Genomic DNA, 16136 nt, shown 5'->3' on the forward strand with positions numbered 1-16136 from the left:
CCATAAAGAGAAAGAGAGACAGAGAGATGTCGAGCTCTCACTCTGTCTCTCTCTCGCTCTCTCAATTTCAATTTAAGGGCTTTATTGGCATGGGAAACATATGTGTACATTGCCAAAGCAAATGAAGTAGATAATAAACAAAAGTGAAATAAACAATACATATTAACAGTAAACATCATACTCAGAAGTTCCAAAAGAATAAGACATTTCAAATGTCATATGATGTGTATATATACAGTGTTGTAACAATGTGCAAATAGTTACATTACAAATGGAAAATAAATAAACATAAATATGGGTTTTGTTTATAATGGTGTTTGTTCTTCACTGGTTACCCTTTTCTTGTGGCAACAGGTCACAAATCTTGCAGCTGTGATGCCACACTGTGGTATTTCACCCAATAGATATGGGAGTTTATCAAAAATGGGTTTGTTTTCGAATTATTTCTGGATCTGTGTCATTTGAGGGAAATATGTGTCTCTAATATGGTCATACATTTGGCAGGAGGTTAGGAAGTGCAGCTCAGTTTCCACCTCATTTTGTGGGCAGTGTGCACATAGCCTGTCTTCTCTTGAGAGCCAGGTCTGCCTACGGCGGCCTTTCTCAATAGCAAGGCTATGCTCACTGAGTCTGTACATAGTCAAAGCTTTCCTTAAGTTTGGGTCAGTCACAGTGATCAGGTATTCTGCCACTGTGTACTCTCTGTTTAGGGCCAAATAGCATTCTAGTTTGCTCGGTTTTTTTTGTTAATTCTTTCCAATGTGTCAAGTAATTCTCTTTTTGTTTTCTCATGATTTGGTTGGGTCTAATTGTGTTGTTGTGCTGGGGCTCTGTGAGGTCTGTTTGTGTTTGTGAACAGAGCCCCAGGACCAGCTTGCTTAGGGGAATATTCTCCAAGTTCATCTCTCTGTAGGTGATGGCTTTGTTATGGAAGATTTGAAAATCGCTTCCTTTTAAGTGCTTATAGAATTGAACGTCTCTTTTCTAGATTTTGATAATTAGAGCGTATCAGTCTAATTCTGTTCTGCATGAATTATTTTGTGTTTTTCGTTGTACACAGAGGAGATTATTTTTCAGAATTCTGCATGAATAGTCTCAATTTGGTGTTTGTCCCATTTTGTGAATTCTTGGTTGGAATTCTTGGTCTCTCTCTCTCTCTCTCTCTCTCTCTCTCTCTCTCTCTCTCTCTCTCTGTGTCTCTCTCTCTCTCTCTCTCTCTCTCTCTCTCAATTAAATTCAATTAAGTTCAAAGGGCTTCATTGGAATCTCTCTCTCTTTCTCAATCAAATTCAATTAAGTTCAAAGGGCTTCATTGGAATCTCTCTCTCTCTCTCACTCTGCATCAGATCTGCCTTCTTGCTCTAAGGGCCTGGGTTGATAAAACAGACATCTGTAAGAGAGACGAATGGGCACCCATCAGCTAGCTATCACCGACTGGCCAGACCTCCTCAAGGTTAACCAGAAAATAAAGTCTGTGTTTCTGCAGACTAACGGCGAGCTGTCCAACACCTGAGCTCCTGGTGCTATAAAAGCATGCAGACTTGAGGAGACTAGTCAGGAAGGGTCTTCCGCCCCCCGAGAGAGCAGAGGAAGTCTTATGTTTCCACACCCGGCAGAAGCTGTCTGTCTGAGTCCGCTGGCCCGGTGAGCCCATGTGTGCGAAGGTTCTAAAGAGGGGCGTGTTCTGGAACACTCACCGTCTCTCCTCTCTGACCAGGGTGGCCGGGCAGCCCGTCCTTTCCAGGTGGTCCCTGGGAACCACACAGAGAACATAGACTCTATCAATGACTAATACGTGAAAGAGGGGAAAACCTACTCCACATCTAATGGTGGGTTCTCGTAGTATTTGTGGTGTGTTGACCAAAAGTAAATCAGTTTTCTTGTTCTATGACAAATACATGGAAAATATATCAAAGTATAACTATTTTTAAACTTTACTAAAAACTGTCCGTCCTCCACAGTAACGCCTTGTTCTGTTTTCGAGCAAAGCGGAAACAGGACTGACTATCGGCCAAGGTTAAGTCGAAACTATGAATCAAGCACAAATCAATAGGAGGAAAAGAACACTTCTGGCCAGAAGAAGATGAGAAACAGGGTTCTGCTTCAATAACAGTAAAGATTACCACACCCAATCAGGGACACAGTCAAATACATAGCCCACCCTACATAGCTGCATTGCTTTCCTTTAACCTAGAAATGACACCAGTGAGAGGATACTTACAGGGGGGCCTTTTGGTCCTGAGAACCCGACGGGGCCCTGTGGTCCTTGAGGTCCCTGGAATAAACAGAGAGGCAATCAGAGAATGGAAGCAGTCTTAGCAATGAGATGCTCCCAATAGTAACGTGGCAGACAATCCGCCCGGACAACCAGAAGTTCTGCCAGCCTCAGAGATTATGCTGCTGCCTGATCTGATATGGCTGGGTCTGGCCGGACATGATTGGGTGGGTGTTGTCGTTGTGGTGTGATGTGGTGTGGTAGGGTGTGGTGTGGTTGGGTAGGGTGTGGTATGTTGTGGTGTGGTGTGGTAGGGTGTGGTGTGGTAGTATGAGTTGTGGTGTGGTAGGATATGGTGTTGTTAGGTGTGGTTGGGTGTGGTGTGGTAGGGTGTGGTAGGGTATTTTGTTGTAGGGTGTGGTAGTGTGTGGGTGTGATAGTGTGTGGTATGGTGGGTTGTGGTGTGGTGTGGTGTAGTAGGGTGTGTAGCGGGTATGGTAGGGTGTGGCTGGGCATGGTAAGGTGTGATGTGGTAGTGTGTGGTAGCATGTGGTAGGGTGTGGTAGTGTGTGGTAGCATGTGGTAGTATGTGGTAGTGTGTGGTAGCATGTGGTAGGGTGTGGTAGTGTGTGGTAGCATGTGGTAGGGTGTGGTAGGGTGTGGTGTGGTGTGTTAGAGTGTGGTTTGGTAGGGTGTGGGTGTGATAGGGTGTGGCTGGGTATGGTAGGGTGTGGTGATTTAGGGTGTGTTGTTGTAGGCTGTGGTGTGGTAGGGTGTGGGTGTGATAGGGTGTGGTAGGGTGTGATGTGGTTGGGTGTTTTAGGGTTTGGTGTGGTAGGGTTTGGTAGGGTGTGGTGTTTTAGGGTGTTGTGTGGTAGAGTGTGATGTCGTAGGTTGTGGTAGGGTTTGTTTTGGTGTGGCTGGGTGTGGTAGGCTGTGTTTTGACCGGGTGTGGTAGGCTGTGTTTTGACCGGGTGTGGTAGGGTGTGGCCGGGTATGGTAGGGTGTGATGTGGTAGGGTGTGATGTGGTAGGGTGTGGTGTGGTTTGGTGTGGTATGGTGTGGTAGGGTGTGGTGTAGTAGGTTGTGGTGTGGTATGGTAGGGTGTGGTGTAGTTGGGTGTGTGGCAGGGGTGGTAGGATGTGGTGTTGTAGGGTGTGGTGTTGTAGGGTGTAGTTGGTTGTGTTGTGGCAGAGAGAGAGAGAGAGAGAGAGAGAGAGAGAGAGAGAGAGAGAGAGAGAGAGAGAGAGAGAGAGAGAGAGAGAGAGTGTCAGCTTCCTGCTTCCCCTGTTTGTCTCCTGGCCTCTAGAGGTCAGCTGTGTTCCCCTTTGCCTTAGTTCTTCCTCATGTGTCCTAATTAGCTTATCCAGGTCACCTGTGCCTTGTTTCCCCTTGTGTATTTTAGCTGTGTGTTTTCCCCTTGTTTGTCACTTGGTTATTGCGTCCTGACTGTGTGTCTCCTGCTTTGTCTCACCGTGTCTGTCCGAGTAAGTTTTTTGAAGTTATCTTTAGTTTGTTTTTCTCCCCTCGTGGAGTTGTTTTGTTTTGCCTCCTGTTTTGTGAACATTAAATCTACTTGCCTGGAGTATTGCCTTGGGTGTTTCATTTGGGTCCTACAACATCTCCTCTGTGGCTAAGGGGTAGTACCCCCAGCTCTACACTTCTGAGACCGGAGTTCTAACCCGGATTGTGACAGAATAACCAAGTCAATCATGGACCCAGAAACACTCAGTTCCCAGGACCTGTTGGCGGTGATCATTCGACATGAGGCTTCTTTCCAGCGCCATGAAGCCGTTCTCAGCCGACAAGAGGAGCTGATGGCTAGACATTCTCAACTCCTGGCCGAAATGATGAGTCCCCTTCACCAGCTCTTTGAACGCCTCCTTGGTCCTCCCCCTTCCCCCCGGTCACCTCCCAGTGACGACAGGCCTTCTCGGTTGGCGGAGCCCCGACTACCACCTCCCAAGCCCTTTTCTGGGGATCCAAGCTCTTGCCAGGGTTTCCTCACCCAATGCTCCCTCACCTTCGAGCTCCAACCCTCAAGTTTTCCCACAGACCGTTCCAAGATTGCCTACCTCATTACCCTTCTTTCAGACAAGGCGCTCGCCTGGGCCTCTGCGGTGTGGCAGTCCCAGGAGGCCTGTTGTGACTCCCACGCTGCATTTGTAGAAGAGTTCAAGCGGGTGTTCGATCATCCTGTCAGTGGGCGGGAGGCTTCCAAGCGCCTACTGTCTCTCCGTCAGGGCCCCCGAAGCACGGCAGATTTTGCCATTGAGTTCCGAACCATGGCAGCAAGGAGCGGATGGAATGATGAAGCGCTGAGGGTCTGCTTTCAGGGAGGGTTATCTGAGCCCCTTCAAGATGAGTTAGCCACCCGTGAACCAGCTGAAGATCTCGAGTCCCTCATAGCCTTGGCCATCCGCCTGGACAATCGTCTAAGAGAGCGGAGAACGGCTCGCCGTCAGGTGTCTCAGTCCCAAGTTCCTCTGAGCAGCTCTGTTTCTCCTGTTTGGACTCCGTCATTCAGAGCTGCCCCGGCTCCTGAACTGCCCCAGGATTCCCCGGAGAGCATGCAGTTAGGCCGTTCCAGGCTTTCTTCCAACGAAAGGGAACGTCGCATGAGGGAGCGTCGGTGCCTCTACTGCGGGGGTTGCCGGCCACTTCCGCTCCACTTGCCCCGAGCTTTCGGGGAAACGCCTGTCCCGCCCAGCTACAGGAGGGTTGTGATGGGGAAAATTAGAGCTCCTCCTACTAACGCGGTCCTAGCTATTCCAGCCACTCTGTCCTGGGAGGGCCACCAGCATCGGGTCCAGGCTATGATCGATTCCGGTGCCGCAGGTGATTTTATGGATGTAACCTTGGCTAAGGAACTTAAGATCCCTACCCAACTACTTCCCTCAACCCCAGGCAGTTACAGCCTTAGATGGCAGACCTCTGGAACCAGGAAAAGTTACTGAGGCGACTCAGTCCCTGCGACTTACCATCTCTCAACACCAGCAGGAGGAGACCTTCTATCTCATTGACTCTCCCGAGTATCCTATTATCCTGGGTCACCCTTGGCTATGCAGACATAATCCCCAGATCGACTGGCCTACTGGCACCATTCTTAGCTGGGGTCCCACTTGCCAACTCACCTGCATGCTTCAGAGTTCCTCAGCCCCTAGTACCCAGTTTCAAGAGTCTGTTGACGTCTCCCGAGTCCCCAGTGTTTACCATCGGTTCAAGGCAGTGTTCAGCAAGGCCCGGGCTACTGCCTTACCGCCTCATCGCACTTATGACTGTGCCATTGATCTACTCCCTGGGTGCTGCCCTCCTAGAGGTCGGATCTTTTCCTTGTCCTCCCCGAGCACGCAGCTATGGACACCTACATTAAGGAGTCCTTGGCAGCCGGCCTCATCTATGCCTCTACTTCCCCGGCTGGGGCGGGCTTCTTTTTTGTTGAAAAGAAAGACGGGGGTCTGAGGCCTTGTATTGATTACCGGGGACTCAACAAGATCACGGTTCGGAATCGATACCCTCTTCCTCTCATGGCCACTGCTTTTGAGCTGCTTCAAGGGGCTTCCATTTTTACTAAGCTGGATCTCCGCAATGCTTACCATCTCGTGCGGATCCGGCCAGGAGACGAATGGAAGACGGCGTTCAACACGCCCACGGGACACTATGAATATCGGGTGATGCCGTTCGGGCTCACCAATGCCCCCGCAGTATTCCAAGCCCTGATTAATGATGTTCTCCGGGATATGCTTAATCTGTTCGTCTTCGTGTACCTGGACGATATCCTCATCTTCTCGAGGTCACTGAAGGAACATGAGGGGCATGTTAGCCGGGTTCTCCAGAGGCTCCTTGACAATCACCTCTACGTTAAGCCTGAGAAGTGTGAATTTCATGTTTCTCAGACTCAGTTTCTCGGGTTTATTGTCACTCCCGGGCACCTAGAGATGGATCCCAAGAAGGTCAAGGCGGTCCACGATTGGCCCACACCTGCCACGGTCAAGGAGGTTCCAACGGTTCATTGGCTTTTCTAACTTCTATCGGAAGTTCATCAAGAATTTCAGCTCGGTGGTAGCCCCCTTGACGACGCTTACCAAGGGAGGAGGGACCAAGATTCACTGGGGTCCGGAAGCAGCAGGGGGCCTTCGAGGATCTCAAGCGCCGCTTCACTTCTGCTCCGATTCTGGTGACCCCTGACCCAGAGAGACCTTTCGTGGTGGAGGTGGACGCCTCAGAGGTGGGGGTGGGAGCCGTCCTGTCACAGAGGGTGCGGATGGGAGATTACACCCTTGTGCCTTCATGTCTCGCCGCCTGTCTGAGGCCGAGCGCAACTACCACGTGGGGGATCTAGAGTTGCTTGCGGTAAAACTGGCCTTGGAAGAGTGGCGCCATTGGCTTGAGGGGGCTCAGCACCCTTTCCAGGTTCTCACAGACCACAAGAACCTGGAATATCTCCAACAGGCTAAGCGGATGAACCCTCGGCAAGCACGATGGTCCCTTTTCTTTAATCGATTCCAGTTCCTCCTGACTTACCGACCTGGCACCAAGAACGTCAAGCCGGATGCTCTGTCTCGAGTCTATTCTCCCGAGGTACAAGAGAAGCCCTTGGCATCGATTATTCGAGGTCTAGGATCGTCGCACCTCTTCAGTGGGAACTAGAAAGAGGGGTGCGAGAAGCTCTTGCCCATGAGCCCGATCCAGGCGGAGGTCCTGCCGGTCGCCTGTACGTTCCTCTCTCGGTTCGGGCCCGCGTCTTGCAGTGGGGTCATGAGTCGCCCTTGACATGCCATCCTGGCAGTGCTCGCACACTGGAGTTCCTCCGGCGGCGGTTTTGGTGGCCGTCCATCAAGAAGGACGTGCAGGTCTATGTTGAGGCCTGCCCTGTGTGCAACCAGGGAAAGTCGACACGCCAGCGACCCCAGGGACTGCTCCATCCCTTACCTGTTCCTCGAAGGCCATGGTCACACCTTTCTCTGGACTTTGTTACGGGACTTCCTCTATCCCAGGGCAACACCGTCATCCTTGTGGTGGTAGACCGTTTCTCGAAGGCTGCCCGGTTTATTCCCCTGCCCAAGCTGCCCTCGGCTAAGGAGACTGCTGAGCTCCTCATGAACCATGTCTTCCGGATATTTGGCATTCCCCTGGACGTGGTCTCTGACCGAGGTCCCCAATTCTCGTCCCGGTTTTGGGGGGCCTTCTGCAGGCTTATTGGGGCCACAGCCAGCCTATCGTCAGGATTCCATCCAGAGTCTAATGGCCAAACGGAACGGATTAATCAGGATCTGGAGACCACCCTGCGGTGTATGGCGGCCAGTAATCCCACGTCTTGGGCCACCTATATCATTTGGGCTGAATATGCCCACAACACCCTCCAGTCCTCAGCCACCGGATTGTCCCCCTTCGAATGCCAGTTCGGTTACAACCCTCCATTATTTCCAGAGGAAGAGGCGCAAGTTGGTGTTCCCTCGGCCCAGCGCTTTGTCCAACGCTGTAGGCGGACCTGGAAGAAGGCCAGGTGTACCCTCCTTCGGACCTCCCAGAGATACCAAAGTCAGGCTAATCGCCACCGCCGGGACGGCCCCTAGTTTCCGAGCTGGTCAGAGAGTTTGGTTGGCCACTAAGAACTTGCCCCTCCGGGTCGAATCCAAGAAGCTTTCCCAGAGATACATCGGCCCTTTCCGCATTGCTAGAAAGGTTAACCCTGTTTCGTATCGTTTAGTTCTGCCTCGCTCCCTTAGAGTTAACCCCACTTTTCATGTTTCACTCCTTAAACCTGTCTTGTCTTCTCCTTTTGCCCCCCCACACAGACCCCCGCCACCTCCCAGGATCATAGACGGCCAGCCAGCCTACACAGTCCGCCGGATACTGGACTCCCGGAGGGTCCAGAACTCTCTGCAGTATCTGGTGGACTGGGAGGGCTACGGGCCAGAGGGAGCGCTCCTGGGTTCCAGCCAGGGACATCCTGGACCCAGGGTTGATCCGAGATTTTCGCACCCTGGGGCCAGGGTGTTCTGGAAGGAACGTCAGGAGTCGTTCCTAGAGGAGGGGGTCCTGTCAGCTTCCTGCTTCCCCTGTTTGTCTCCTGGCCTCTAGAGGTCAGCTGTGTTCCCCTTTGCCTTAGTTCTTCCTCATGTGTCCTAATTAGCTTATCCAGGTCACCTGTGCCTTGTTTCCCCTTGTGTATTTTAGCTGTGTGTTTTCCCCTTGTTTGTCACTTGGTTATTGCGTCCTGACTGTGTGTCTCCTGCTTTGTCTCACCGTGTCTGTCCGAGTAAGTTTTTTGAAGTTATCTTTAGTTTGTTTTTCTCCCCTCGTGGAGTTGTTTTGTTTTGCCTCCTGTTTTGTGAACATTAAATCTACTTGCCTGGAGTATTGCCTTGGGTGTTTCATTTGGGTCCTACAACATCTCCTCTGTGGCTAAGGGGTAGTACCCCCAGCTCTACACTTCTGAGACCGGAGTTCTAACCCGGATTGTGACAGAGAGAGAGAGAGAGAGAGAGAGAGAGAGAGAGAGAGAGAGAGAGAGGGAGGGGCCCAGTACCCAGATTAGCTCTTGCCTCCAACAGCGAACAACCATCAGTGACATCATGAATGTATAATAGCTTCCTCGCTTCCAGTGGTGAACACCATGAGTCCAGGTCAGACCTATCACTCTTTATTCCAACACTACCACAATGTCAGACAGGCAGTTAGAACTACCCTGGGGGAATCAGAGGTGTACCTGCCTTAACTGCTTCGTATTCCAAGCCATTTCATATTTCATTATTGAGGGGTCAGCCCCATACCCCGGACCATAACCCGTCCCCCCTCGGAAGCAGTGCCTTATGGGACTTACTCTCTCGCCAGGCGGGCCAGGTGGACCATCGTTGCCCGCTGTGCCCTGCGAAACACAACAGACAGGAAATCAGCATCAGATATTCTACTGCTACCCAAAATGATGACACATCTGTTACACAGATTTTACCAGTTATATACTGTAGGTATTACCAGTCACGTGGGTATTTCCAACGCTATTACCATATTATCATTAAGGTATGTGGTCTATCTAGGAGTTCGTCAAGTTGAGAGGGTAGTTACCTTAGGGCCTGGCTTGCCTGTTGAACCTCTGGCACCCCGACCTCCTCGTGTACCCTGTGAGACGGGAGAGGACAGAGTTCAGAATAAACACTGATATACCATCAGGTAAGACTTCATACAATAACCGAATGTGAATGAATGTGACAAGAATACAAAAAAAAATTACACAAATTAGTTATTTCATTCATTCTCAGTACTGTGAGGTAGGAGGACATACCGTTGGACCTCGTTGTCCTCTTGGACCGGTTTTGCCCACCACGCCCTTTGGAAAGAACAGACAAGTTTAGACATTTTTAATTTAGACAAAAACCTCAAGATCAATCCAGCCTAAACTTCCTCAGTCAGTTGTTCCCAGGTCTGTGCTAAAACACTCTAGGTGAGTATGACATTCTTTCTTTTCATGATCGGAAAGGGAAAGAGAATCATTGAGAGCAAACAACAGTTTCTTGTTTTTCTGTTTTACATTGATTCTTGGAGGTTGTATTTTGTGCAAACTCTACGTTCAAAGGCTTTTGTAACAGGAATCTATGTCCTTTGGGTAGTGTTATGATACAGTGTGTGTGAGTGCCATAACAGAAACAGAAACAGGGAAGGGACTATTTATTTACCCTGGCTCCTTTCTCTCCGTTGGCCCCTGGGAAGCCTGGGAAGCCGCTGGAACCCTGCCGATCAACAAGGTGGATTCCAGAGAGGAGGACGGAGAGAGAGAAAATAAGGTCAGTAATCAAGATGAGGAATTATTTGAGAAGGTTTTGCTTTTCAGTTGTTGTTGTTGTTGACTGTCAACCTCTATTAGTATGTAGGAGACAGAGAGCTCCATCATATAATGGGTCTGTACCCAGCCTGCACTGTGCCGTGGGAAAACAGACAAACACAGAGAACAGAACGCTCCTCAGCTGAACGATCACAAGCTCGTGACATCACCATCAGAATAATAAGATACGAATGTGATACAAAATAAAGTTCATATGGTATGGCAATGTAACGCATGCACACACGCACACATGCACACACGCACACACCCTTTGTTTGTGAAGACTTCAAAAATCATGATGTCTTTGTAAACATTCTTTGAGATAACATATCACACGTCAGCTCAGAGAAAACGAGAACATGGAACAGCCGCCAGACAACAATAAAAGAAAACCATTGATTTGGGTAAACATGTAAACAGACACAAACAGTTCTATGAAGACAGTCTGGTTTCTAATTATGGCTGTTTGTTGTGTAGGCGAGATTCAAAACCAGCTTACCCGTCTACTTCAGTCCTGGTGTTCACGAAAGCATTCAAACATGAAATCAATACAGCGTTTTACTTCCCCATATTTTCTAGGCCTGAATTCACAAAGTCATGAGGCGAGCTGAAGCTCAACATACTGAGCTGGAAATAGATGGGACCAAACACTGAGCGCTTGATGGACAAACCTCTCACTATAAAACTGCCATAACTCTAAACCCAGAGGCTGTGCTTTCACACAACCATGGCAACGCTTCAACAGTTAAGTTTATAAAAATCCAGCTTCTGATAGCTCTCAGGCGTAAATTAGCCCTACAGAGTATCTATTAGACACCACCTCACGGAATGCCACACAATCTCCCAGCATAATGATAGTAGTATTTTAATCCGTATTAACAGTGGGATTGCTGAACAGCATATTGTTGGATGTGATGTGTGAGGAAAGGATGAAGTACTAGGACATGTTCTTCCTGTTAGGGGACGTGATGCTGATGACCAAATCTATCTGTCTGTGTTTGACTGTACGTCACTGTAATCCTCAGGGTTACAAGAGGGAGTTTTGTGCACCATCTATGTCTCTGTGGACACAAGATGCCTTCTTGGTTTCTGGGTGTAAGAAGAATTCTGAGTGAAACTGACAGGCACTATCAACAATACCTCCATATTAGATCATTGGTATCTATTGAAAACAACCCTAATGAAAAATCCCTGAACGTTCTTCAAGGAACGACCATGTCTGTCTGACATCAGGAAATTCCTTCCTACACTCTTAGAAAAAAAAAAAAGGTGCTATCTAGAACCTAAAAGGGTTCTTCGGCTGTCCCCATTGGAGAACCCTTTGAAGAATCATTTTTGGTTCCAAGTAGAACCCCTTTGGTTCCAGGTAGAACCCCTTTTGAGTTCCATGTAGAACCCTTTACACAGAGGGTTCTACATGGAACCCAAAATAGTTGTACCTGGAAACCAGAAGGGGTTCTGGAGTGTAGGCGTTTGGTGTGTTTACTGAGATGAACTGGGTATTGTGGGAGGTTTTTCATTAAAGTTTTCCCAGAAATCCCCATAGGCATCACGGAGTGGGTTTGTTTACATACCTTTGGTCCTTGTCTTCCTGGGTAGCCGGGTAACCCTGGAACACCCAGTTTTCCCTGAAGACAACAAAAAAAGTCAACGTACACTAATACTTGAATGAGCACAATGTATTGGTAGACAGTCGTACATGAAGTTCGACTGACCGAAAGCTTAGAAATGTGCATCTGACTGGAAGTGTGCAGAGAATTCTTCCTGTTTCAAACAGCTGTACTGTAAAATGAAATTCAAGTATTTCCACAGGCTTGAGGGAATATGCTGCTAACAGATTCACCTTAACAGGACAAAGAGAGGGTGAGAATGAAGCCTTTACCTTCTCTCCAGCACCACCCACAGGGCCAGACTCTCCGTTGGGGCCTGCTCTGCCCTTGGGTCCCTCAGGTCCGTCCTCACCACGGGGCCCAAGCACACCAAGCTCACCCTGAGCACATCCAACACACACCAGATAAGGTATCGGACCATTACTGTGGCCTATGGTTTAAAGTGTACCATACACATGAGAATGATGGGTGAGTCGGTGTCATTGAGTTGTCAACTCACCCTGTCACCTTTGAAACCCATGTCTCCCTTGAAACCAGGGAAACCGTCCTCACCCTGAAATCAGGAAAATCAATAAAAAAGGTTACTTTGTTTGTTGCTTTGTAGGAAATGTAATGGATCTCAAGAGGTTGAATGGATCTCAGCGATTGAATGGATCTCAGAGATTGAATAGATCTCAGAGATTGAATGGATCTCAAAGATTGAATGGATCTCAAAGATTGAATAGATCTCAGAGATTGAATGGGTATCAGAGATTGAATGGCTCTCAGAGATTGAATGAATCTTAAGTAAATGTACTTGTGTGTAAGTGATCATTAGAATTCAGTATGCTTTGAGCTTGTTACATAATTGTAACATAATTGCTGTGGAAGAGTATCTTTGGATACATATTTATTTTTAAAAGGTAATTTTGTTTTAATCTAATAGTAAAGCTAGATGTACATGAATCTGGGCTGTAGCTTGCCATTATGAAACAGGAAACCTCATATTGTACATCTGTCTGGAGTGAAGACTACTGCCATCTGGTGGCCAATGAGGGGAATCACACTGCATGTGCAAACGAGCAGCTGCCGTGTGCTCCATCAGTATTCTGCTGCTATAGGGACGTGTGCTCCATCAGTATTCTGCTGCTATAGGGACGTGTGCTCCATCAGTATTCTGCTGCTATAGGGACGTGTGCTCCATCAGTATTCTGCTGCTATAGGGACGTGTGCTCCATCAGTATTCTGATTGCTATAGGGACGTGTGCTCCATCAGTATACTGCTGCTATAGGGACGTGTGCTCCATCAGTATTCTGCTGCTATAGGGACGTGTGCTCCATCAGTATTCTGCTGCTATAGGGACATGTGCTCCGTCAGTATTCTGCTGCTATAGGGACGTGTGCTCCATCAGTATTCTGCTGCTATAGGGACGTGTGCTCCATCAGTATTCTGCTGCTATAGGGACGTGTGCTCCATCAGTATTCTGCTGCTATAGGGACGTGTGCTCCATCAGTATTCTGCTGCTATAGGGACGTGTGCTCCATCAGTATTCTGCTGCTATAGGGACGTGTGCTCCATCAGTATTCTGCTGCTATAGGGACGTGTGCTCCATCAGTATTCTGCTGCTATAGGGATGTGTGCTCCATCAGTATTCTGCTGCTATAGGGACGTGTGTTCCATCATTATTCTGCTGCTATAGGGACGTGTGCTCCATCAGTATTCTGCTGCTATAGGGACGTGTGCTCCATCAGTATCCTGCTGCTATAGGGACGTGTGCTCCATCAGTATTCTGCTGCTATAGGGATGTGTGTTCCATCAGTATTCTGCTGCTATAGGGACGTGTGCTCCATCAGTATTCTGCTGCTATAGGGACGTGTGCTCCATCAGTATTCTGCTGCTATAGGGACGTGTGCTACATCAGTATACTGCTGCTATAGGGACGTGTGCTCCATCAGTATTCTGCTGCTATAGGGATGTGTGCTCCATCAGTATTCTGCTGCTATAGGGACATGTGCTCCGTCAGTATTCTGCTGCTATAGGGACGTGTGCTCCATCAGTATTCTGCTGCTATAGGGACGTGTTCTCCATCAGTATTCTGCTGCTATAGGGACGTGTGCTCCATCAGTATTCTGCTGCTATAGGGACGTGTGCTCCATCAGTATTCTGCTGCTATAGGGACGTGTGCTCCATCAGTATTCTGCTGCTATAGGGACGTGTGCTCCATCAGTATTCTGCTGCTATAGGGACGTGTGATTGAGCATTCGAAAACGTGGATGAGTTAAAAAGAGAATAAGGAAACCTCTCTCTGTCCCTTTCACCCCTGTTCTCTCCATCTATCTGTCTCTAACTCTCTCCTTTATTTAACTCTGTTCTCTGTCCCTTACACCCGTGTTCTCTCCATCTATCTGTCTCTAACTCTCTCCTTTATTTAACTCTGTTCTCTGTCCCTTTCACCCCTGTTCTCTCCATCCATCTGTCTCTAACTCTCTCCTTTATTTAACGCTGTTCTCTGTCTCTCACTGTCTCCTTTAGTTATCTCTGTTCTCTGTCTCTCACTGTCTCCTTTAGTTATCTCTGTTCTCTGTCTCTCACTATCTCCTTTAGTTATCTCTGTTCTCTGTCTCTCACTGTCTCCTTTAGTTATCTCTGTCTCTCACTGATTCCTTCATTTCTCTCTGTTCTGGTTCTCTGAGTCACTCTGTGCAGTCTGTCACCTGTCTGTGTCTCTTCTCCTCCTAATACATAATGCAGGTGTTTGTGTGTGTGTGTGTGTGTGTGTGTGTGTGTGTGCACCCAAAGCAATGAAACCATGTTTTACGTTTCACAACAAGCCCTCACCGCTGGGATGGTGTTGCATTCATTTTCTATTCAGAACCAACGCTACCTTCCTTCCTCAAGGTTTTGGGATTGCATTAAAACCTCAACATAAGTTAACATAAAACCTAACTTCAGTGATAACTCTAATATCCATGGTGTTACTGTTTACAACTTTAATAGTGGATCAGCATCATGCTCTTGGTTTTCAACTATATTAATGGATTCATACAAAGAGGCTGTTAGGGTTAGTGGGGACATTTTGGACCGCAGAAAGACTTTTACATTTACGTTATTTAGCAGACGCTCTTATCCAGAGCGACTTACAGTTAGTGAATACATATATATATATATATATTTACTGGCCCCCCATGGGAATCGAACCCACAACCCTGGCGTTGCAAACGCCATGCTCTATCAACTGAGCTACATCCCTGCCGGCCATTCCCTCCCCTACCCTGGACGACGCTGGGCCAATTGTGCGCCGCCCATGAGTCTCCCGGTCGCGGCCGGCTGCGACAGAGCCTGGATTCGAACCAGGATCTCTAGTGGCACAGTTTGCACTGCGATGCAGTGGCTTAGACCACTGCGCCACTCAGGAGACAGGACTTTTTGAGAGAACGTTGTGTTCATCTCATTGGTCAGATAGGACAATGCTAGTAATCGTAACATTCTTACACACAATAGCAGCAGGAATACGAAGCGTCACATTTTGAAAAGAGGAAGCTCTTTACCTTCTCTCCATTTCCACCCTTCAGTCCACGAACACCATCAGCACCCTAATAGACGGACAGGAAACAGACCACAGTTACCAACCTAACACAACTTCCCACCTTGAAGGATGTTACTGAATATCACCTGGGTGAGCTCCAACACCATACCTTGACGCCACGAGGACCGGGATAACCAATAGGACCTTGGGGACCTGCCTGGCCCTGGAGGCGGAGGAGGCAGAGACAGAGAGAGAGAGAGAACAATGTCTCCATTAGTCTCTCAATAAGAGATATGTCATAAACCATTCAAATTATTCTGCTTTTGTATCATATTCCAAATAATAATATATCAATCAATCAGCCAATTGACTGACCAATCAATAATCAATCAATCAATTGTACTTACTAAGGCTCCCTTCTCACCAGTTGGGCCTTCTTTACCAGGATGGCCCTGTAAGAAAATAATTTATGTACATCAGAAAGTTCTAGCTTGATCCTATGGAGAAAAGAATGTGTACATTAGACCGTAGTGATGGAGGCTTTAACAGTCCGAGCTCCAGGTTCACTCTGACCGACTGGTTGGTTTATATAGAGAGAGACCTTTCACTTGCACACCTGCTATTTCATTAAATGTGTGAGGAGACTGTCAGAGGGCAGAAAGGTGTAAATGAGGAGGCTTCGGGCTGCCTCTCTCTCACCCTGACACTCACACTGTAGGCTATCCAATATCCAATGTTTGGAAGGGAGAGCTGTTGGATGGTGGTTTGTGGTGGAAGGGAGATATGTTGGATGGTGGTTTGTAGTGAAAGGGAGCGATGTTGGTTGGTGGTTTGTAGTGGAAGGGAGAGATGTTGGATGGTGGTTTGTGGTGGAAGGGAGAGATGTTGGATGGTGGTTTGTAGTGGAAGGGAGAGATGTTGGATGGTGGTTTGTAGTGGAAGGGAGAGATGTTGGATGGTGGTTTGTAGTGGAAGGGAGAGAT

The 16136-nt window shown here is 48.2% G+C and overlaps 1 protein-coding gene across 2 annotated transcripts in view; it reads right to left on the reverse strand.

The window, feature by feature from the left end:
* Positions 1-16136, reverse strand: part of LOC121569939 (collagen alpha-1(XI) chain-like) — a 202515-nt gene that overhangs the window by 91826 nt on the left and 94553 nt on the right. For both annotated transcript variants that reach the window (XM_041881290.2, XM_041881292.2), the window contains 12 exons: positions 15561-15605; positions 15323-15376; positions 15176-15220; positions 12147-12200; positions 11920-12027; positions 11612-11665; positions 9892-9945; positions 9501-9545; positions 9284-9337; positions 9042-9086; positions 2222-2275; positions 1698-1751 (listed from right to left, as the gene is read on the reverse strand). In XM_041881290.2, coding sequence (XP_041737224.1) covers positions 1698-1751; positions 2222-2275; positions 9042-9086; positions 9284-9337; positions 9501-9545; positions 9892-9945; positions 11612-11665; positions 11920-12027; positions 12147-12200; positions 15176-15220; positions 15323-15376; positions 15561-15605 — 666 coding nt within the window. The remainder of the gene's footprint in view (positions 1-1697; positions 1752-2221; positions 2276-9041; positions 9087-9283; positions 9338-9500; positions 9546-9891; positions 9946-11611; positions 11666-11919; positions 12028-12146; positions 12201-15175; positions 15221-15322; positions 15377-15560; positions 15606-16136) is intronic.

This window comes from Coregonus clupeaformis, chromosome 7 (genome assembly GCF_020615455.1).
Source record: "Coregonus clupeaformis isolate EN_2021a chromosome 7, ASM2061545v1, whole genome shotgun sequence".
Taxonomy (NCBI): Eukaryota; Metazoa; Chordata; class Actinopteri; order Salmoniformes; family Salmonidae; genus Coregonus; species Coregonus clupeaformis.